At 38.3% G+C, this 25052-nt stretch overlaps 1 protein-coding gene across 4 annotated transcripts in view; it reads left to right on the plus strand.

The window, feature by feature from the left end:
- ccser2a (coiled-coil serine-rich protein 2a) overlaps positions 1 to 25052 on the plus strand; it is a 632026-nt gene that overhangs the window by 101145 nt on the left and 505829 nt on the right. For all 4 annotated transcript variants that reach the window (XM_048616386.1, XM_048616383.1, XM_048616385.1 and 1 more), the window contains exon 4: positions 9688 to 9778. In XM_048616386.1, coding sequence (XP_048472343.1) covers positions 9688 to 9778 — 91 coding nt within the window. The remainder of the gene's footprint in view (positions 1 to 9687; positions 9779 to 25052) is intronic.

Below are 25052 nucleotides of genomic sequence, written 5' to 3' on the forward strand. Positions count from 1 at the left end.
AGCGGGGATGTCTGCTGATGACTGACCAATTTTCAGCATCATTCACAACTCCTTGGATGCTAAAGTAGCCAGAAACTGAATTGTATCAGTCATGTAAATATTGCATCTGCAAAAGCAGGTCAAAGGCTAGGAATCCTGACCCTGTCAAAGACTGTCCACTATTTACAAGGCATAAGTCAGGCGCATCAACTCTCATCTAGAAGGACAAGGCAGCAGAGACATGAGAACATCACCAAATGCAAGCTCCCCTTCAAGCCACATGTCATCTTGACTTGGAACTATATTGTTCCTTCACTGTTGCTGAGTTGAACCGTCTCTGTGAACATAATTTTGGTGTATACTGGAAATGACCATGGCAATGGATTTAAGGTCCATAAAAAATAGGTTAATACAAGAGAATAATACAAAAGATGATGTGCACAAAACTTTGCACGCATCCTACTTAATGCATGACATATATTTAAAAAAAGGGAGCATTGATGGTAAAAATGCTGTAAATTGTGGGTATTCTTGTTAAACAGCTGAATGTATACCAGATGCGAAAAAGGGTCATCTTATGCAGTCATTTTCTCTGTTTTGTCAGCACAGCTTCAGCATGAAAACTGAGTAAATTGTCTGCATGTACTGTTTGCTTACACTAAACTCGCAGTGTGGCTGCACCATAACTCAAAAGAATTGACTGCTTGCTTTTATTTTCTGCGGCAGATGCCATCAGAGTTTTTGAAACTAATGGCAGGTTGTATTCATTTATGATGTGGTAATAAAACTGCTGTCAGTACAATTTACAAGTGTACACACAAATGGATTTGGGAAAAGAGGAAGAGAAACACAGGACTACATTCACATAAATGGATTGGGGGAGGACTAAAGTATCATTAGAGTGCATTGAAACTGAAGGTTTATTCATAGCTCTCAAAATGTGTTCTCCGTATGCATGTGCTTCTCTATTTTCATGAGACGTTCCTGTGTCCGATGTTGAAAACAAAACCTCTTTAGATTAACTTGCCATCTTGTTAATAAACCGTCCCTTCAGTAGAGATGCTGTAGTGCTGCTATTGATGGGAGGGTAAAATTTCAATGTGGTACTTTTACCTGGTTCATTACTACTATAAATATGATTTTGTAAAGTATAATCACAACAATTGACCCATGTTACAACAAAAACACAGCAACAGGAGATAAGATTTTATAGTTAGGTCATGTGCAGACAAAAGAATTTTGAAATAAAATGTAGGTAATTATGGGTTGGTACATTGCACCACCTCAATCATAGAGTCTTCAGAACTTATAATGTAGAAGGAAGACATCTGACCTGTTATCTTTCCTCTGGCCCTTTAAAGAGCTGTTGTAATTAGCTCCACATTCTAGTTCTTTTGTCTGCAACGCTGCAAGTTCTTCATTTGTAAATAGCTGTCCAAATCTGTTTTAAAATAATGGAATCAGCTTCCACTACCTTTTCGGATTGAGTGTTCCAGATTGCAACAACTCAGTTAATAAGTGTCTCCTCATCAACCCTCAAGAACTTCTGACAATTGGATTTGGAATTGGTATCTCTACTTCTTGAACACTTGCCAGAGGGAATAACACTTCTCCATCTGTGCTTTCAAAAATTGTTATCATCTTGGAATCTTCAATTAGGGGAAATTATTTCACTCTAAGTATAATGAATATTTTGAACCCTCTACCCCAGAGGGGTGTGGGTGTACCATAACTGAGTCGATTTAAGGCTGAGATAGACAGATTTTGATGTCGTGTATAATCAAGGGATATGGGAAAAGGACAGCAAGGTGAAACTGAGGCCTGAATTTAGCCACGAGCATATTAAACGTAGATAGGGGCTTGATGGACCACAAGGATGACTACTCCTTTTACTGTGTTCATTTGTTCCCTATTTTGGGAAAACAGTTATAATCTTTTCCATTCTTTCCTCATAATTGAAATCTTTCATCCCTGGCGTCATCCATTTTGGTAGGAATAACAGCAAAATGGACTATGTTTTAAATGGTAAAAAATTGCAGCACGCTGCTGTGCAGAGGGACTTGGGTGTCCTTGTGCATGAATCGCCAAAAGTAGGATTGCAGGTGCAGCAGGTAATTAAAAAGGCAAATGGAATTTTGTCTGCCATTGCTAGAGGGATGGAGTTTAAAAACAGGGAGGCTATGCTGCAGCTGTATAGGGTCCTGGTGTGGCCACACCTGGAGTACTGTGTGCAGTTTTGGTCTCCTTACTTGAGAAGAGATATACTAGCACTGGAGCGGGTGCAGAAGAGATTCACTCGGTTGATTCCAGAGTTGAGAGGGTTGGATTATGAGGAGAGACTGAGTAGGCTGGGAGTATACTCATTGGAATTCAGAAGAATGAGGGGAGATCTTGTAGAAACATATAAGATAATGAAGGGAATAGATAAGGTGGAGGCAGGCAGGTTGTTTCCACTAGCAGGTGAAACTAGGACTAGGGGGCATCGCCTCAAAATAAAGGGAAGCAGATGTAGGACTGAGGTCAGGAGGAACTTCTTCACCCAAAGGGTTGTGAATCTGTGGAATTCCCTGCCCAGTGAAGTGGTTGAAGCTACCTCGCTGAATGTTTTTAAGGCAAGGCTAGATAAATTTTTGAACAGTAAAGGAATTGAGGGTTATGGTGAGCGGGCAGGTAAGTGGAGCTGAGTCTCAAAAAGATCAGCCATGATCTTATTTAAATGGCGGGGCAGGCTTGAGGGACCGGATGGCCTACTCCTGCTCCTAGTTCTTATGTTCTTATGTTCTTATCCTGGGAAACGTTATCTTTTTACATTCTAAGATTTTTCAATTTTCCTGATGTGTGGTATTGAAAATTATTCATATTCGTCTAACTGAGGTCTAACCAGTGACTACCTGAAGCTTGTGTCTGACCTCTGGCCTTTTTATATTCTTTTCCTCTAGAAGCCAAATTAACTCCCACACTTTTTTTTAGAACCATCTTATCAATCAGCCCTGCCACCTTTTAAGGATTTGGTTATAAGGACATAGGTTCAACCACACTTTTCAAAATCCAATCAAGACAACATGACCATGTTACTCCTCCAAAACTGCATCACTTTAAACTTGCGCACACTGAACTTCAACTGCCATCCTTTTGTCCATTTCATCATCCACTCTGTCAACCTCAAACTTGTGACTATCCTCATCTCTGCTGTGATTCTAATTCTGGATGCAGAAGTGACAATTATTTTATGTTCTATTTAACATCGATCACTTTGATAAAGAGCACAGTTCACAATAGGCAGCCAAAAATAAAACAAGGCTGTAATTTTCCATACTTGTAACAATGACAGTGCTGAGTTTTTGGGACTAGTATTTTTCACTTTTTTTTTTCATTAACGTTATCTTTAATTGTGCTGTTTGTAGTTTTGAGTGTTTTGTGCTGAATTATTGAATCTTTTTAAAGGGAAAAATGAGCAACCTTTCTGGCCAGCAGCTCTCTTGGAGTTGATTTGTCCCAAAATGATTAGAGTTTACTGTTTTAGTTACTTGTGTATGAAGAGAAGATATTTGACTTTTAGTATTTTAACTTGTTTAAGTCTGGCACTTGATGTATCTGAAAGATAGGCCAGAGTGTTGTGAGTCTTGGTGAAGTCAGTTTCCTGATCAATACTGATTTTGCACAATATCTGGTGTAGCAAGTTTGAATATTTTTACCTGGGTGAATAGATGCAAAGCATTGAAGGTGCAGGATTGATGGAGAGAGCAATAATAACGCACACAGTATTGTGGGCTGTGTTAATAAGTGCTTAGAGCACACAAACAAGGAGGTGATATTGAACTTGTGTGAGACACTTGCTATAGACTTAGAAGGTCAATAGGACTTATAAGGAAACAGACCCTTCGGTCTAACCGGTCTATACCGACCATAATCCCAAACTGAGCTAGTCCCACCTGCCTGCTCCTGGTCCATATCCCTCCAAACCTTTCCTATTCATGTACTTACCTAAATGTCTTTTAAACATTGTAACTGTGCCCACATCCACCACTTCTTCAGGAAACTCATCCCAGACACGAACCACACCTTGTGGAAAATTTGTCCTTCATGTCTTTTTAAAATCTCTTTCCTCTTACCTTAAAAATATGCCCCTAAGCCTTGAAATCCCCTATCCTAGGGAAAAGACACCTACCGTTAAACCTATCGATGCCCCTCATGATTTTATTAACCTCTTTAAGGTCACTTCTCAACCTCCTGTGCTCCAGTAAAAGAAATCCCAGCCAATCCAGCCATTCTTTATAACTCAAACCTTCCATACCTGGTAACAACCCAGTAAATCTCTTTTGAACCCTCTCCAGCTTAATAATATCCTTCCTATAACAGGGAGAGCAGAACTAGACACTGTACTCTAGAAGAGGCCTCACCAATGTCTTGTACGACCTCAACATGACTTCCCAACACCTACACTCCAAGAACTGAGCAATGAAGGCAAGCATGCTAAATGCCTTTTTAAACATCCTGTCTATATGTGATGCAAACGTCAAAGAATTCTGCATCTGCATGCCTAGATTCCTCTGTTCTACAACACTACCCAAGGCCCTGCCATTAATTGTATAAGTCCTGCCCTTTTAGTTGTACCAAAATGTAATACTCGCATTAGACCTCAACTGAAGTTCTAGGTGTCCTACAATAGGAAGAATGTGAATGCATTGAACACAGTGCAGAAGGGGTTTATAAGAATGGTTTGAGGAATGAAGAACCTCAGTTATTGGAATAGATTGTAGAGGTTGGGGCTATTCTCTTACGAGAGAAGAAGGCTAAGAGAAGATCTGAGAGAAATTTTCAACATCATGAGAGGGCTCAAAACAGTAGAAAGGGTGATAAAGAATGAGAGGGCACAGTTTTAAAGTGATTTGCAAAAAAAGGAAATGTGATGTGAGAAAACACAATGAGTAATTTGGACCTGATCTTTGAGGAACAAGTGTCCTTGTACTCTTGTCACAGCAAGCAAATATGCAAGCACAGCAAGCAGTTAGGGACACAAATGGTTTGCAAAAATTCACCAATGTGATTCCTGGCATGGCAGATTTGTGAGGAGAGATTGTGTTGACTGGACCTGTATTCAATGAAGTTTAGAAGGATGAGAGGGAACTTATTGAAACATATAAAATTCTGATCGGGATCTCATTTGAATGTGTAAAATTCTGACAGGGCTGGACAGACTGGAGGAGGGCGTCCAGAGCAAGGGATCAAGTTCTCAGGATTTGCAGTAGGCCATTTCAGGCTCTAATGAGGATAAATTCCTTCATTCAGAAGGTGGTGAATTTGTGGAATTCTCTACCATAGACTGTTCTTGAGGCAAAGTCATGCAATATGCTTAAAAAAGAAATAGGTTTCTAGAGGCTAAAGGTGTTCAGGAAATTAGGAGAAAGAATGGGAGTGCGACATTGAGAGAGAGGATCAGTCTTAGTCAGGTTGAATGGTTGAGCAGGCTGTATGGCAAAATTGCATACTCTTCCAATTTTCTATATTTTCATGAGCCGCAGAGTTGTTCACCAGCTTTTTGTGTCAAACTTCGTCAATAGGATCTTCATAAATGGATCAAGAATGAGATGACCCAGTTTTAAGCTGATTTGCAAAAGAAGTGATGTGAGAGAGAAAAATTTTCACCTATCGTATCTAATTACCTTCCTTTTATTAACTTTCTCTGTTGCTTCATCAGAAAAACATCAATTATGTTAGTCAAGCATGATTGGCTTTTTACAACTCCCGTCATGTACTCGTTAAACCTTTTCAAATTCCTGTTGTTGGGTTCCCTGATTATTGTTTCTAAAACCTCACCCACCACTGATGTTAAAACTAATCAACCTGTAGTCCTCATACTCTTTATTTTCCGTGCTCAAGTCCTTGTGTTACATCCACTCTTGGAGTAGCAATCTGAGATTCAAGTTATCAGATCAGGTGACTTATCCACTTATTCACCCTGTCCATTATCTTTGCTATCTCTGCTTCTTTGATATTTCAAAGATACCAATGTAAAGTAGTTGTTAAGTTTTCAAGCCTTTTCCCTGCCCTTTTTGAATATCACTGTTTGTCTCTAAAGGGCCCCTCTCTGCTCTTATTACTTTTATTTGCATGCCCTGACAGCGATATACTTTGGATTCCCTCTTGTGTTAATAACCATTCAATTTACAGATTCTGTCTTCAGCCTATTTTTGTCTTTACTTTCCTTCTCAACTTATTCATTGTATTTGGTCTGGTTCTCACATGAAGGTGATAAAAGAAATGTTAAGGAGGTTAAGAGGATTAATAGAAGTTAATTGTGTTGTAAAAGATACAAGTGTTTGTTTCATGACCAGTATTTGCTAGCAAATGGAGGGACCTACAGTTGGGATTTTGCATGTGACAAATGCTGTTTGTGATTAATCCTGCCCATGCCAGTTCCTGCTCCTGTACTTCTCTGCCAGTTCCTAGTGACTGCTTCTGTTTGAAAAAAATTGTGTTTGGCTGCATTTAGGGAAGAAAAACTGTTCATTTCAACAGTGCTTTATCACTTCTCAAATGTGTGAAAGCAATTGATACACAAACCATTACTTGAAATTGATTTGGCGATTATGTCAAAAGAAGTGGTGGTTAATTTGCACAGAGGACAATTCTATAAACAGCACTGAGATGGACAACCAATTAATCTCTTTTTAATAGTGTTGATCTATTAGAAACTTTGTCCAAGGCACTGTTGCTTGAATAGAGAGAGGCAATCTTCTTCAATATTCTCTTAAGCCATTGAAACAAGCTGATAGTTGACTTTCTTCTCTAAATAATGACACTTGGAGCAAATCACCATTATGATGTGTTTCACTGAAATGTCAGACTAATTTATAAGTTTGTAACATTTGTCACCAACTTGTGCTTCTAAATCCTCATTATAAAGACTGTCTGATTTTACTTTTGTGAGTTTACATACTTGCTGAAGCCCTTACTTCTATGTGATTGCTACCTTTTGATTTGTCTATTCTAATGTTTCCCTTATTGGCTTCCTATCCACCACCCTTCATTACTTTCAGGTTGTCTAAAATTTTGCTGCCTGTATCATATTCTGTACCAAATTCCCCCTCCCATAATTGTGTCTACTGACCTTCATTATCACCTGTTTCTGTCCATTTTGATTGCTTTATGATTACTGTCTTGATTTTAGTAATCTTTTCTACCTCAAACCTTCTGAGATGCCTCCAGTCCATCAAGATTGCTTCCATCCAAGATTGATCCATCACCCAATTTGGCTTGAAATAAGATTATATCTTTATTCTAAAATTGCTCTATTGGATTTTGCTGTGTGCACCTCAACTGCTACATTTGCTAAATTAAAATAGGAATTTCATTTCAAAAATCTTCATTGCCTGCAAAGTTCTTTTAGACATCCCCTTAATCATGAAAGACTTAATAAAAATACAGTTCCTTATTTCTTTTGTGTGATGCACTTTCCCTTGGACCTACCATTGTCAACCATGTCTTAAACTGTGTTGGTTCTTTATTCTGGAATACCCTTTCTAAATTACTCTGCATCTCCATATGGGTCTTCTACTAGAAGACTCTTTAACACCCTGTCTCTTGACCACCTACAGTTCTAATGAAGGGTCACTGGACCTGAAATATTAACTCTGCTTTCTCTCCAAAGGTGCAGCCAGACCTGCTGAGTTTCTCCAACACTTTCTGTAAATGTGAGTTGTTAGTTAACTAAGTCCTGGTCTAGTGCTAAACCAACAGTTGACACATTCTTGTGGTAGTATAGTGGACACAAAGCAAGTTCACTAGCGGTCACTGGTCCAGTAATCCAGGCGACTCAAATTTTATGTTGTCATGACATCTGGGGAATTAAAAGTCAGTTTAATTAATCTGGAATTAAAAAAAACTGGTCTCAGTAAATGTGACCATCAAACAACCAGATTATTGTCAAGTCTGTCTGGTTTCTGAGGAAAAGAAATCTGTTGTTCTTGCTCATTAGGACGATAAGTGACCCCAGTCCCACAGCAATGTAGTTGATTCTTAACAGCTGCCTTAAATGACTGAGCAAGGTTACTCAGCTCTGTTCAAGAGGTGGCTCATCACATCTCTGAAGGACAATTAAGAATGGCAAATAAATGCTGACCTTGCCAGTTTTAACTGTATCACCGAGTAAAAGTTTTTTTTTAAGTCAAATCTAATGGTTAGTTGTAAGAGGGGCACTGAAGCAAGTCATTGCCGGAAATCATGCGATTTATTATCCTGATAGATTGTTCAACACATCTCAATTTCCATATGAGTGTTGCTTAAAGCTCTGTACAGAACACTAAATAACAAACCTATCCCAGTACCAATAATGCTGAAAATGCTTTTAGGTCCCTCAATATCTGCAAAGCGGAAAACAGAGTAATGTGAAATGCAAAGTTTTAATCAGTCTTTTTTGATGTCGAGAAATCTCCTCCTCTGATATTCTCATAAATCATGTTTCTCGCATTTGCTATTGTTTCTCCCTATATACCTCACTGATAATCACTTATGGGAAAACAATGTGTGAATTCTATATTAACATTCCTACATTTGATTCAATGGTAGTCAAGAACTTGTTGGTTCCATTTGATAGCTTAGGAGATTTTCTGTGGCAAAGTGTTTCCCTCCAAAAGGTATATTTCAGGAGTAGTGAGTATGCCATGAGATTTAATTTCAGAAATTACAATTTCTGTTATTTATTTTCTAGCTGATTAATACTATTTACCCTTTTAATTCACTGGCACATTAGATCCTCTTTCAAATCCAGTCAAAGGTTTATTTTTGTATCACATTGGATTGATTATCCAGTCTCTCTAGTGCTAGATACTGAGGTCACTTCTTCCTTTTGTTGGAATGAATGCTTTAGTTTAGCTAAGAAATATTTCTTTTGAAATTAAGCTCAATCACCCATTGTTGCCTGTCCTTTGGTCTATGTGGAATGTTTTCATAAATGCTTGAAAATATATCACTCCCAATTTGTTTGATGTCCCTGAGACAGCTCTGAGGCAAAGTAAGGGCAACAACAAGGTGAGGACTCAGAAGATTACTTGTTGCTTTGTTGTGAAAGATAGTCATCAGTGAAGGAAGCAATGCCAAACATTTTAAAGTCAACTGAGCTGCAAATGGGAAAATGAGGAAGGACAAACGATTGTGTCTTTATAGGCAACAATACATTGTTCAAACCGTTTTGCCCTGTGTGCTATGGGCCAAAAGTCCTCAGAACCCAGTTTTTATTCACCAGTAAAGTTTCCCTTGTTTGAAAAAGAACAGAATTAACTTTTTTTTAATCTTACTGCTTGGCATTTGTGTTTATGCTTTCATCAGTGATGAGGTAAGTTCATGCTTGTTATTTGTACTTTGTTTTTGTTGACTTGCTCCCTGCCTCTTTCCTCCCCAGCTATGTTAATTTATGAAATTGGAATATCATGGTTTGAACCATGAATGACATAATAAGGAAGGAAATTCGCTGGAAAGCGATTAAAGTAAAATGCAGTTAAGAGTAGGTTATTTTAAAATTTTCAATATGGAATCCACTAGTTACATTACAACTGTGGAATATTTTGTGAACACACAAGTTTGAATAATTGAGATGACATTTTGAACTTGTTTAGGAAAGAAAACTGAGTACCTCTGCTTTATTAAGGGGAAAGCTGACTTCCTCTTGTGCACATTTCTGAAGTTGTTTCTTTGCTGATTTCCCTACAGGATATCTTGAATAACCTGGAATCAGGTGATCTGGATGAAGATGATCTCATGTTGGATGTTGATCTGCCTGAGGATACTCCTTGCAAGTTGGGTGAGTAAAGCTTTACATTTAACTTTCAATAGATCCCATGAGTAACCCACCTGAGGGAAAAGTTTATATTTTCAATAACCTTCTCTCAGGAATAGTCTCTGTTGTTCCCTGTTGGTTACTAGGAAGATATGTGTTGACTGTCAAGTTTGAATGCTAAAATTGTCCCTTTTTTGTCAGCTGTCTGTTGAAAATGGAAAGTTTCATGATGCAAGAATTCTTCGTGTTTGCCATAAATAAACAAAATAGCTGATGAGTTAAAGGTGGAAAATAAAACACACGATATCTTCAATATGTGGTGTTCCCAATAATTAATCAATGTTTGATTTTAATTATTTATTGTAATACTCTCAATGCAGAGACAAAACAGCAGTCCTTTTCTTAACAATATCATTGATAATTCATTCAATTTGTTGAATGATTTTTGTAAATAAAGGGCAGTTGAATGAAAGTGAGAATAGATATATCAAGGATAAAAACTTTGGAAACTGAAAGCACTGCAGATGCTGTATAAATCAAAAACAAAAACAGAAGGGTCACCGGACCTGAAACGTTAACTTTGATTTCCCTTCACAGATGCTGCCAAACCTGCCAAGCTTTTCTAGCAATTTCTGGTTTTGTTTCTGATAAAAACTTTGGAACTCTTTTTCTCTCCATGAATTCATGGTATTTTCCATTAATGCACTTGACTCTCTATGATCCAGGAATTACATCAGTATTAATAATTCATCTTTTTCCTTAAGTGACTTTAGGATTAATGATTGTCTTTACTTGAAATAAGCAATTTTGCAATGACTGTTGTCTCAAGCTTCAAATCTCATTGTCTTGAGATTGTAATAATACTAAATATAGGCCCAAGCTTTTAACAAGCTAATGCATCTAAAATGTTGAGAATTAATTAGGAATGAGAAGCTTGAAAGAATTTGACATACTGCCAATATTATAGAACAGAACATGAGGAGTGAAGAATCTGTTGGAGTTAATTACCTATTTGGATAACTTCTTCTGCTGCACAGTAATGTGATAGTTTTTACTGTTTTGAAATTGAAAAGCCAAGATAGTATTTGGCAATATTAATCTCTAGCATGCGCTTCTTATTGAGAACTTCATAATTGGTCTATCAGCTTTAAATCTCCAGTTCTTCTTCTTCTTCCTGATTTTGCACCAGTCAATGTCATTTGTCCTGTGAATTTTCAGTGTACAACGTTCCCATCTTTAAACGAACGGTTGCTCTGATTTATGCAACACAGTTGTCTTCCACAGTATTTTTGGGTGGTCATGTAGAAATGTGGGAAATGCTCCTTTCTTTACATTTGTTTGTTCCCTTTTTATTTTCTCTGTGTGTTCTTTTTAATATTTCCTAGCCTTGAGGAAGAGCTTCAGGCTTGAAATTGTTGATTATTTGTTTCTTTCTAGATGCTGGCTCATGCTGAATATTTCCAAATTTTCTGTCTATACATTCTTCATTGTTAGCAAAATAGAAGTAAAACATTAATTCAGATATGGTAGGATTTTTAAACACTGATTCCTTGGAGTAAAACTGTAAAAGACTATTTCCAGGACGTAGGTTGATACTGGTGAATGTAGGATAATGGGAAGATGTCCTTCACACAGAAGTGATCAGTACTTAAAGTGATCTCCGGGGTAGGATAATGAAGGAGGAAACTTCTGATTAGTTCAAATGACAACAAGAATGGGTGTAGGGTCGACCATCTCCATGGTGTTGTTCAGGTCAGATTGGAGGGTCTGTGATTTTGGAATTGGAGCATTCTAATTCAATGCAGAGTGTGCCTGATATGAGGAAATAAATTCACTCCTTTCTAATGGGAAGTAAATTTTTTTAAAAACTGCCTTGAATTAGGCAGAGATAACACAGTGTGGAGCTGGAGGAACACAGCAGGTCAGGCAGCATTAGAGGAGCAGGAAAGCTGACGTTTCGGGTCAGGACCCATTTTTGAAGAAGGGTCCTGGCCCGAAACATCAGCTTTCCTGCTCCTCTGATGCTGCCTGATCTGCTGTGTTTCTCCAGCTCCACACTTTGTTACCTCTGACTCCAGCATTGGCAGTTCTTACTATCTCTGCCTTGAATTAGGCAGTAGTTTATGGTTCAGGAGATGATTGTATTGTGGTGATGTCACTAGCCTCCTAATCCAGAGGCCAGCCTTGTACTGGCCAAATTGCAAATCGCAAGATGATAGCTGGTGAAGTTTGATTCAATTAATAAAATCTGGAATTGAATGCTGGGATTGGGGCTGCCCTTGGGGAGGGTGCGAACTAGGTGGTGGTCGGCAGGAGTTGCAGATTAGGTTCTGATATTTGTGCAAGAGAAAGAAGGATGATCCAATCTTCTGGGGTGGAGGGGAGGTGTGCAGAGAAGTGGAGGGTTTCCCTTAATGTGTAAAGAGCATTCGCCCTTTCTTCCTGCACATTTTCTAAAAAAACAACTTGATTTAAATAAAATGGTATTGCCTCTCCTGCCGTTTTGCTCACACTAATCATATAATGGAGTGATGTTGGGGTTAACCGCGTTTTAAGAAGCTCAATTAACACTTCATTTTTATTGACATATAGTGGATAGGTTGCCAATTTCGGCATTCAGCCACGAGTGAGTTGGGAGCAGGTGAATAGGAAGTTGGTGAGCTGGAGACCCCTTTTACTTCATAAACTCTTCATGCCATAAAATATGCTCACAATAAGGAAATGCTGTGAAAAGAAACTTGTGCTGCTACATCCGTTAGGGCACTTTATGTAATCCATTCATTTGGAGTCGATTAGCTTCTATACCATTATTATGGATCACATTTTTACTGTATTGTGACAAACATTTCACAGCTGGATGATCTGTGGAAAGTGAAACGCCATTGTTGATCAGCCATGGACCCAAATATTGGCTGCTTCTTGACTTTCAATTTCATTCTGCAGCACTTTTTGTTCCAGCATGAAATCCTTTGCAACCTTTTGTTCTTTATTGAAGCTTCCTGAACAGATAGCTTAGCTTGTTAATGCTTCTTAGATGTGATTGAAATGCACAGCGCTGAGTGAGCTGGTTGACCTTTATGAAAGCATAATAATGTCATGTACTGTGTCTGTGTCACGTATTGAGAGACTTGTGGGAGGATTTGGCAACAACAGGATTATCAGCTTGGCAACGTAAACTTTTGATTGCATTCTTTGATTTGCATCTTGTAGAACAGTTAAGTGCTGAGACCTCTATCTAATGATTATGGCAAGGTAATGGAGGTGAGGATGAGTTGGGGCAAGAATGTGCAGATATTATATTTGACATTAATTCCAAAAAAATAGAATCATCATGAAAAGCATTTTTAATTAGAATTTCATGTTGTTTACCATTGGGAGGCAGTCTCTCTCTAGAAAGACTGTTTCCACTGATTTTTGTTGTTGTGCTATGGTGCAATTAATTCTTGGAATGTCATTAAACTGCATGCAAAGTTGAAGCCTTTGGTTAGATACATTTGAAAGGACTTGTTGCAGAGTGCCGTCTGATCGCCTCTGTGCTATCATCCCATCTTTTGTTTCCGAATTATTTAACAATCACTCAACGCTAAAGATTTTTGGTAAGCAGATTTTATAAATTCTAGGTAGCAGTGTTAAATCCAAGTTCCCACTTCCTCAATGGCTGTAGGTATGTGATTCTTGATACTGGTTCTAGGAAGCTGGAAAAAATGCGATCTCAAAGGGCTATGTCACAGAGCCTCAGTGTTTTGGTGTGAAAAAAAAAGTCATCCTTGCCATTTTTATTTTTGAAAAAACATAATTCTTTTCAGATTTTTTTTAAAGAAAATTGTATTTGTGTATTGCCTAGCTCCCCATTCATGTACGCTTAGTGGTCTTTATTCTTAACGCTGTGGAGATGAACCAGTGCTCAGCCATAGATGGGGTTAGATCAGAGCAGTAACAGTGGAGGGAAATGGGATTGATTTTAAACGAGAATAAGAATGCTGAAGACAGAGCTGTGGGCATGCATAAGCAGTATGACTAGGACAGAAGTGTTGTGAGTTGCTCTGTCTCTCTATTTGTTCTTGATGCTTTCTGTTTTTCTCCCCCTTCCATTTTTTGCCAATTCCCCCCCCTCACCGTAACCCACACGCAAACTGTCCTCTCCTGGAAATGTTGTCTCATTGCTCAAGTACAGTGTATCCTCTGGTATCCTCCCCATTTGCTGTTCTTGTTGGATGATCTTCCACGGCGTGTGTCAACAGAGACATCACAACCTAACACAAACACAATGGCAAATACCACCTTCCATTTCATGTTATGAACAATATGAATTTACTTAAGCCCTAATTTGGAGTGCTGATCAAACGTTGCAACCATGTTTGTCATCATGAAGAGCTATTTCAGCATGGATGATGCTATCTCCAGCCTCCATTGCACTTGTACCTGTCACATAAACTGTCTGCCTAATCAAAGAACTCTGTCAAAAATTTAGCTTTTCAAAATCACAATCGTCATTCACTCACCATCAAAGAAGCTTTTGTTTTAAAGTCCTTCCTGAAGTATGGTGTCCAGAATTGGGAACAATACTCCAACTGGGGCCTAACTAGTGACTTATAAAGGCTTATAAAGCTTTCCTGCTTTTGTATTCCTATATCTTTATTGATGATATGTAACACCTTTTTTTTAAACATGTCCTGCAACCTTCAAACATTTTTTTAAGTTCATTCTCATGTATCTTTTTCCCTGTATCTCCAACAAAATTAATGATCTCTTTATTTTTATCATATCTGATTCAACTTTCTCCTTTGCTAGTCCATTGGCAATATTTTTTCTCTTGGTGAAAGCTTCATGTGGAAGTAGTCATGTCCTCTGCCTTGACAATAATATCTGCATTTTGATCCCTAATCAGCTCCACCCATTGACGACCTTTTTTAAATTTTTATATTCATAAACATTTTGGTTGGCTTTTGTATTAGCCACTAAATTATTCTCATATACTCTCTTTGCCTCTCATTGTCTTTTTCTTAAGATTTCCCGTGGACTTTCTATATTCAGCTTGGTTCTTTATCATATTATCAACCTTACAATTGGCATAAGCCATTTTTTATGATTAAGACTCTATTTTACTTTCTTTTGATTTCAGTGTAATTTGGTATTTACTGTTTCACACTTTTCTGATTGGGTTCCTTAGATTTTCTTTATTGCAATTGAAGCTTCACTTCCAAGTAAGTATTTCAAGTGAAGAGCAACAACCCAATTACTGGTGTGTGGCAGCATACGTTCTAGCATATTTTAAATGTAGCTATATTTACAATCAGTGTTTACCAATGTGTATGAACTGGGATCTTTCTAAGTCACATATGGGATATTTTGCAAAAGAATTACAAGTGCACCATGAGGTTTACATATCAATTATTTATTCTAGTTCGTGACAGTAAGGAGTAATTTATTGACCAAACCTCTGTTGTTTTAGGCAAAAAAAGGAGTCAAGATGTTGCTGTGGCTCATTAGCCATAATGCGCTAGCATGTAGTATCTCCTTTGCTCCCAGCTATCCCAATTTCCAGATTCCCATAAAACTAGTATTTTTGACAACTAATGAGCAAGGGAAATGGAAAATGCAGCTTGTCATCTTGGGAACATCTAATCTGTGAAACACAAGGACAGTGTACCAAATTCTGATATCTTGAATGGAATTGTTTTATGTCCTGTTCTTGCAATATATTTGTGCTGTACTTAGGTGTTTGCATTATTAGTTTTCATTTATGATGGCAACCCATTTGAAACAAATCTTTAACTTGAATTTCACATAACTCAAGCTAAGCTCATCAGCACTGAATTATCACATGGTTTACTTGATGGGACAATATCTTTGTGTTTGAAGTAGAACTGAGTTCTCAATTTGCAAAATAGTCTTATTGCATTTTATTTACGATTACTTGTTTTAGAAAGAAGCTGAATTGTGCCATTTAGCATGAAGATGAAATGCTGATTGCAGTCAGTAATGAACATCAGACTACAGAATTTAATAAGTAAATTATTCAATTTAAATAGGATACTTGGATAAATGGGAAGTGATATACCTGCAATTGCTAAAGGCACATCACATTGAAACTTAACATTTGGGCTAGTTGAGACAATGGGAATGGAAACAATCATGAGCTGGACTGCTGAGAAGAGGACTGACCAAATTTTAGTTCTTGGATTTGGATGATCTGTGGTCTTAGACAAATAACTGAAGAGAAAGTAGAAAGTATATAAATTGCAAAGGGTGGAGTAAAGAAGAAAAAGTGGAACAAACAAAAACTGAGGTTTTTACCTGTATGTGTGTGTCTGTGTGTGTGTGAGAGAGATTTATGTGTGCAGCTGATGGAGGAAATATTGTATGTCAAAGCTGCAAAGTCAGAGTGTTGCCTGCAGCAAATATTGTACCTTCGTTGCTAATGGTGGAAAGGTTCCTCATGTCAACATCACAATGATGAACAGTGATGGCATTATGTGGTAGCTTTATCAATGCAGAGATGTACTACACTTTGACCTGATGATGCCCTTGTTAATATCTGTGTTATGGAATCTTGAATTGTAGTATATTGAATGCAATTGGCAGAGGTGCTGTCATAATTTTGGAACTAATTTCTTTTTACTGCTGAGAATTAACCCAGATATATAACAAAGCAAAAAGTCCAGTAATAGATCAACCATAGGATGTTTTCGAAAGTCTCTGATTAAGCCATGCAGAAGTATAGCTATCTATCCTGGGGCAAGGCATATTTTGTTCTTTGTATTACTGCAGGAACATGACATTAAGATGCATTTTTGCAAAGGCAAAATGTGCTTGTGGAGTAGATAGACTGATGTTGTAAAATAGTAATGGTGTCCTTCAGTAAATGAGCTATAACAGCTAAGGTCTCTGAAAATTGCTGTCTAAAATGTGATTTGAAACAAAACAAAATGATAATTTTAAGGAGACTAGGGATATATTTATTTTATGACCGTGGCATTGTTTACTCTCTGCTGCTACCTTTTTCAGTCAGCCCAGGTATAAAGCTTGATACAAGCCTGATGGAATTAAGTAGAATGTACAGCATTGCAATAGGCCAATTGATCCACTAATCAACATTGCTGTTTGTACTCCACATGTGCCTCCTCCCACTCTAATTACCTCTTCGAACTTTCACTCTCTTCCTTTCATTGCCATGCATGCAGAACCTCTGCCTAAGGTAAAGGCAGATTTAAGAGATCAACCACTCCACATGACATTGAATTCGACATAGGTGCCACTGTGGAAATAAAATCATCCAGTCTGTTATTTTCAGGCTTCCTTGTTCAGGAGTCAAAAGAGAATGGAAACAGTTTCTCTGTAAGGAAAATTAAGTAAAATGAAACTTCCCAAAGGATGGTTTCTCTCTCCATTATACATGGACATATATTGAAACCTAATTTTGATGAATTTAAATTCAAAACTTTGGTTTAAGGGTGAAATGTGTTTTAAAATTGCTTTTCTTTTGGACGTTACTGAAAGTAAGATCCCCTTTGCACTGCTTAGCGTAGTTTAATTTTATTGAGGACTTTACTCAAACTGTTGTTTTTAATTAAAATTATGCATTGCATGAATGCATTTTAAGGAAGCTATTGAATACATTTTTATGAGATATAGTTTGGTCATTATGCAGACAGGGGTGAATTCATAATGTGTTACCAAGGAATGACCATTGTTTCTGAAGGTAATAGTGGCATTATAAACTTGTGGTGAAAAATGATACAATCCCCAGGTAGATAAACGGATGACAGATTCTTTCTAGACATTGTCCGCTAGGGAACTGTAGATAACATTAAAAAATGATCTACCACGTGTCCCATTGGTACAGTGCAGTGCTAATGTTAAACCTGATCTTTGTCCCCACTAGCATTTAGATAAAAGGTTTCTCTGCAGGCAGCAGCCAGCAAAAAGCCTCTCTTCTGCGTGACTGGAGAAACTAAGATGTAAAGAATCATTCCTCCACAGAACAGATTTTGAATTCACTTAAATGGAAATAGACTTGTATTAGGATATACTGTCAGAAAAATCCTTCTGATTTAGAGATTTTTCAGGCCTTCTCAGTGCTAATGTTTCTAACCTATGCATCATCCCACCCTTTATGTTTAAACTCTGAATTTAATTTAATCTGGTAATTCTATATTGTGCCCCAGTAAAAGCTAGCATTGTATTTATCATTAACTTATCGCATGTTATCCTTTAATAAAAGGAAATTGGATTGAAGAGGAAGGAAATCTTAGTGCAGTTATATAAAGCATTGGTGTGCCCAGACTTAGAATATTGTGTGTTGTTTTGATCTCCTGAGCTTAGGAAGGATAAGTTCACCTTGAAGGCAGCAGGTGAGTGTTTGAATTGTGAACTAAAAGATACTACTTCAAACCAAGGAGTCTGTGCAAAGAGATGGCTGCATTTTTGAAAAGCAGGATTACTGGGGCACATTGAGTTGTACACAATATTGCTTTCCCTTGGAACACTGAAAGCAAAAGCAGGCACCACTGAGCCAGTGGGTTCTGAACTAAAGGGACGTTTGCTTGGCAACAGTGTTTTGATTGGCTTCTGATCAGGTCACGATGGCTTGTGTGGGACCAGTGCAGCAGAAAACCATCCAATCTGCAAAGAGAAAGCATCAAAAAAATCTGTCTGCCCTTCCAGTTTGTAGGACTCAGAGTTTCCAATTCCAGCTCGTTGTCTTTCACTCGCCTTTCTCTGCAAATCCCCTGTTGAGGGTGGAATATCATGACTTTAAAGTCAGTGAAAAGACAAATTCCAAACCAGTGAATGAAAGAGCATCAGTGTATAAACAATGAAAATGGAATGGAAGAAACCAAAGGAGACAACTCCCATGGTCCAGACTGGTGCTATCGAACTGTGTTTCCCTGATTTTCTTTTTCTTTTATCACCCTTAATATCCGTGTTCTGCTTATCTTTGCGTCCGTCGGTATGTGAGAGGTGGAGAATTTAAGAAGGGGTAGAGTTTAAGTTATGGAGTTGTAAATTCATATTCCTAATTCTGTGGTGAAAATCCAATTAATATTATTTAAATGAGGAGAGCTACAACACAGGGATTTGGGAGTCCTTGTGCATTAATCACAAAAATGTCCTAGCATACAAGTTCTGCTGATGATAGAAAAGACAAATGGAATGTTGGCCTTTATTTCAAAGGAAATGGAGTATAAAAATAGGAAAGTGTTGTTAAAACTATACAAGGGCACTGGTTAGACCACACTTGGAATACTGTGAACAATTCTGGGTCACTTATCAAAGGAAAGACATACTGACATTGGAGACAGCCCAGCGAAGGTTCGTTAGGTTTATCCTGGGTATGCAGGGATTTTTTGATGAGGAGAGATTGTATAGGTTGGGCCTACATTCACTGGAGTTTAGAGGAATGAAGGGGACTTGACAAGGTAGATCAGAGAGATTGTGTCCCCTTTTGGGAAAGCCTAGGAAGAGAGGGCATAATCTCCGAGGAATGGGATCGGGGTGGGATGCTGTTCGGAGGGTCACTGCAAACTCGATGGGTTGAATAGCCAGCTTCCATACTATAGGGATTCTATGATTCTATGGTTAAAAGGTAAAAGTAGGGAATTTTATAGTAGTTGTAAACAGCCTTGGTGAGACCACATCCAGGATAGTGTGTACAGTTTTATTCTCCTTATTTAAGAAAGGAGGTAATTATGTTAGTAGCAGTTCAGCAAAACTTTAATTGGCTTATTCCAGGGAGGAAGGACTTTCCCTACGAGGACAGGTTGAACAGGTTGGGCCTGTTATCCACTGGTGTTTAGAAGGATGAAAGATGGTCTTCTAAAACCATATAAACCCCTGAGGGTATTTGACAGGGTGAGTGCAGAAAGGTTGTGTCCCCTTCAGGGAGGCATAGGTTAAGAATAAGAGATCTTCCTTTTATCAGGGGGTCCTTTGGCCTTGAAACTATCTTTCCTAGAAAATAGTGGAGGTTGGTTCATTGAATGTAACCAATGTTGAATTAGATACATCTATAATAAGGAGGGATTCCAGGGTTAAGGGGAACAGATAGGAAAGTGGAGTTGAGACCAATGTCAGATAAACCATGCTTTTATTAAACAGCAGATCAGGCTCAAAGGGCCAAATTTTCCCGTATCGTATGTTCTGATGTAATTGCTGAGAAGTCATTTCCCTTGACTAGAATTAGGTGTCAGTCTCAGTACAAGGTGTTATGTATTTGAGATGAGGAAAAATCCCTTAGCTCAGAAGGTACATCTTTGGGATTCCCAGCCCCAGAGGATTGCAGATGCTCAGCTATTGCGTATATACAGGACTGCCAATTTTTTGGACCCTGAGAGAATCAAGGATCATTGTAATAATGTGGAAAAATTGAGTTATTTTAGGTTCACAGTGACCGTAATAAGCAGTGGAGCATTATTTTGTGAGCATGTCATTTAATACTTGAATCTATACAGTCATTTTATTAAAATATTCTGATAGATGTAGAATAGATTATATTCATTATTTTTAACAAGGTCAGGAACATTTCTTTGTGGCTGTATAACATTTTTAAGAGTTAGCAGGGTTTACATCTTAAATAACCTTCTGTTGTTGCTGTTGGTGTTGACTGGCCTGTAGCTGATTACAGCGTCAGAGATAGCAAGAATTCCAGATGCTGGAGTCAGAGTCAACACAGTGTGGAGCTGGAGGAACACAGCAGGTCAGGCAGCATCAGAGGAACAGGAAAATCGACATTTCAGATTGGGACCTTCAGAACTGCTGAAGGGTCTGATGAAGGGTCCCAACTTAAAATGTCGACTCCCCTGTTCCTCTGCTGCCTGACCTGCTGTGTTCCTCACGGTGTTTACAGCACGTTTGGTTTTCTCACTAATTTGCAGTGTCTGCAGTTTTTCATTTCATTTTTGGACATTGCATTTTGTGAAACAAACAACAAATACAGAACCACATACAACGGGCTCCTCGCAGTCGATTTTATTTTTGAAATAGTTTTGAACCCATGTTCACTTTTGTATCTCCACAGTTGCATCTACAGTTTCATTGTTTAAGGAAATAGACTTGCTTTCAAATAGTTGTTTCTCAACCAATGGTGGGTGCTATATTACGCAGCAATGTCTAAACTAACTGCTTAAACCAAAGTTGTACTGGAAATTGGCTAATGTACATAAGTCATAGAGATCTACAGCACAGAAAAAGGAGTTTCGGTTCATTGTGTATGTACCAGACAAAAACAACCCATTCACTACTCTAATCCCGTTTCCAGCACTTGGCCCATAGCCTTGGCATCGCGAGTGCCCACCTAAATACCTCCTCAATGTTATGAGGGTTTCTGCCTTGACCACTGTTATATGCAGTGAGTTCCAGATTCCCCCACGCTCTGGCTGAAAAAGTTTTTCTTCACATCTCATCTAAACCTTCTGTCCCTCACCTTAAATCCATGGCTCCTGGTCAGTGATCCCTCCATCAAAGGGAAATGTTTTTCCTGCCTACCTTGTGTATGCCCGTCCTAATTTTATATGTCTTAATCATGTTCCCCCCTCAGTTTCCTCTGCTCCGAGGAAAACAACCCCAACCCCAGTCTGTACAATTTCTCTTCATAACTGAAACTTTCCAGCCCTGACAACATCCATGGCAAATTTCGTCTGCACCCTCTCCAGTGTAATTGCATTCTTCCTGTAATATGGATTCCAGAATTGCACACAATGCTGTAGCTGTAGCCTATACAGTTACCAACGTTTTATAGAGTTCACTGTTGTGGTAAAATACAGCTTGGGCTGATTGAAATCTCATCTAGCACAAGGGGAGGTGGTTGTGGTTTGTTGGAACTCTTGCTTCTGTTGTCTTTGCAGGAGACCTGGACCACGCATAAATGGCACAGATTGAGAAGTTCCAGCAGCACTGTTACTGTTGCTTAAATGTTAACATCATTCTTGAAGTCAGCTTTTCAAGAATTAGGCAAAGCTCTTGCAAAACCAATTACAATGGACTGGGCACTGTCTGTGCAGCTGACAAACTTGCTCCAAATTGCTCAAAATGGCAACAATCTGCCCATTAAGCTATGTCATGCTTTGAATGCCCTCAAATGGCTTCATGAGGAATAGAAGAAAAGAAATCAAATCTCACTTGGGATCTCATTATCTCATGGAACATCTTGGCCCGTGTGCCCAAAGATTTATGGCCTCATGACTCTCCAAATGCCTGTATGCCATCTACAAGGTGCAGTTCCAAAAACACCCAAGAAACTCAGCAGTGTCCAGGATAAAACAATCTGCTTGATGACCATTACTGCCACTGATGCACCTTGACAGGAGCATGTCCCAACTACAGGAGCACTGCAGCAACTCATCAAGGCTCCTCCACCAGCACCTTCACCTGCAAGTTGCCCTTCAAGCACATACCATCTTGACTTGGAGCTAAATCCTTGTTCCTTTATTACTGTTCCGTCAAAATCCTGGAACTCCATCCCTAACAGTATGTGGTTGTTCCTACACCCCATGGACTGCATGAACTGCAGGAGTTCACAATGGTTGCTCTTCAGTACCTTATTGAGGGCCATTTAAGATGGCTAATAAATGCTGGCCCAACAACAATGTCCATATCCTGTAAAAGAACAACAGAATAGATTTTTTAAAATCAGTGATAACGTTGTGAACTCTGAAATATTTCATGCCATGATTGTAACTGAAATGTGATCATGTGTGGTAGAGTACTTTCTTCCCTCCATTCCCTTCTGTGCAATGATGCCCTGTTTCACCTAGAGCTGATGCTTTTCTGAGATTCCAACCTGGAAAGCCAATGCATGATACATGTTGAGCTGGCATGCTGCTGTAAAAGTAAGAACACATCACATGGACTGTAATTTGTTTTGTTTTTGGAATTTAGAAAAGGATGATCCATTTTGTATCATCACCTTTAAAGCTCAGATAGAACGTTACTGATCAGGCAATAACGCTGATGGATCACCCTAGAATTCCGTGATGCGAGAGGTATTGATCTGTCGTTTAGGTTGCAGTGTAATCAAATGGCAATTTGTCGTCTTGAGTCCCATTTTGCCAAGCTCTTTGTGGCTTAGATAATAATTAGGCATATTTTTGAAAATTTCTTTTCATCACATTTCAAATGGTTAGGTTGATACTTAAATAATGTGCAGGAATTCTTACAATTTTGATATTGTTTATTCACCATTCTATGCTTCTGGGCTAGTTAGTATTGTTTGTCACAGCTTATTTTTGGAAATGCCTGTGGCAAATTAAGTGTGTTAAGTTTTTAAAAAAAAAGGACAGTTTGCATAAAGCCAATCAGCACTGTAAATTTGAGAGCATCGTGCTATATGAGCATAGTGAAGAGACATGGGCTATGTAGAATTTTACATGATTGTCAGATGAGCAACTTTTTATTTCTGTTCTTAAATTTGACATCAGCAGGCATTCGTGTAGAAATAGTACTGTAGAACAACATTCCCAAGATTTTTTAAAAGAGATATAATTGGTCAAAAATTAGTGCTGAGACAAGGAAGGAAATATTGCCATGCGTGGCCAGTGGTAGCCAAAGACAGATGCTTGTGGGAGTGGAAGAAAAAGAAGCTTAACTGGAGATGGCTATGAGTGAGGAAACTCAGATTGGAAGCAAACGGCAACGCTTGCGCTAAACAGAGGAAATGTATGGGCACGTGATGGTCAAATTAGTTGCTGCAAGGACTGTGACCAACTCAAGATAATGAGGTGGAATACAATAGGTGTAGTCTTTAGGTTGCCACTAGAATGAAGGGTTACGTGATGAAGTTTCATGACTGTAGTTGAGTGCCTTTCCAATTCAAATAGAAACCTTCTACAATGCAGACTAGTTTCCTTTGCTGGTGCGATAGACCGTGTAAACATTCCCATTTCAAATATTTCTCTGGGCATTTACAAATGTTGCATAACTTTCAGTGTTGAGCATTGTTCTGACTATGTCACTGATGGAATAGCTATACAAAATGCTTCCTGTCAAAATCAGAAAATAAACAAATAATCTGGTCATTACAAGTTTGATATTTGTGGGAGCCTGCTCTGTGCAATTTGGCTACCAGGTTTGTTGTATTACTATGGTGACTACACTCTAGAATGACTTATTTGGCTGCAAAATACTTGAGGTGTCTGTTGGATATGAAAACTGCTGTATAAGTCCAAATTTTTCTTTGCCTTCAATTTATTGGAGAAAGAATGGGCATTGCTGTCTTAGAGATAAACTACATAAAAATGCTGCCTTTGTGGTAGAAGAGAATCTTTATGTGAATTAGTGGATGATGTGCCATCCAAACAATCTTGAATGCCACCTCTAAAGCAGATTCCATTTAAAGCTTTTCCTGTGCTGTATTGATTCCTCCTCTACCACTTTGTTTCCGGATTTGTTTTCACCCCGCCAGATGCTCAATAATCTCTATTTTAGAACGATGTTTAAGAAACGTATATAAGCTTAACAGTGTGAAAAATTCAAAAAGTGTTTTATAATGGATACTAAATTTAAAAAAAAGGAATGGTATTATATGTTGCACCTACTTTCCATGAAGTGCCATTAGCTAAAGCATAGATTGCCCGCTTTGCAGTAAAATCACCATTAGAGATGTTGCTTTACTGGTAATGTTCCCAGCAAAATATGATTGTCAATATACTTCCAGATTGCTTGGAAATAAATATGGCCTTTATAGCAGCAAACTGCTTCACTGGAAGGCAACCTGCTCCCACTTGTATTTTATATTGTGAATCCTATCAGTATTGCACATCCTTCAGCTATTGTTAAGAGAAAATAAGTTTTTGAAATCCATTGGTCCGCTAATATGCTGTTAAACTTAAAAAAAAACTCATATAACCCGGAAATGGGCAATAGAAGAGTAAGTGGCCTTAAAATGGCACCTGTACTCAATATGTAGCCAATTTAACAAAGCAAATAACAGAAAATCAACCTTAATCAGTACTTAGTTTTATATCAGCCAGCCTCATTAAGGAACAATGGAGTCAGTTAATGTTACACAAGGATAGATACAAAATACAGAATTCAGCTGCATTCACATTACCTGCAATGTTACCATCATTATTTATCCAGTAATGATCAATATACACAGTACCATTGATGTTATCCCAGTTTGACACTCCAAAAAGGATGACTTAAACTATTATTGAATGATTTTTGAGTTAGATGTTCGTTCCTTAACTACTACCTAAGCCAAAGTACCTCAGTCTGTGCTGTTTCCTACTGACTCCACAGTTACCAAAAGAAATTAAAACAAAGTTGCTGGAAAAGCTCAGCAGGTGTGGCAGCATCT

The sequence above is a fragment of the Rhincodon typus genome, chromosome 34, assembly GCF_021869965.1.
Source record: "Rhincodon typus isolate 14 chromosome 34, sRhiTyp1.1, whole genome shotgun sequence".
NCBI lineage: Eukaryota > Metazoa > Chordata > Chondrichthyes > Orectolobiformes > Rhincodontidae > Rhincodon > Rhincodon typus.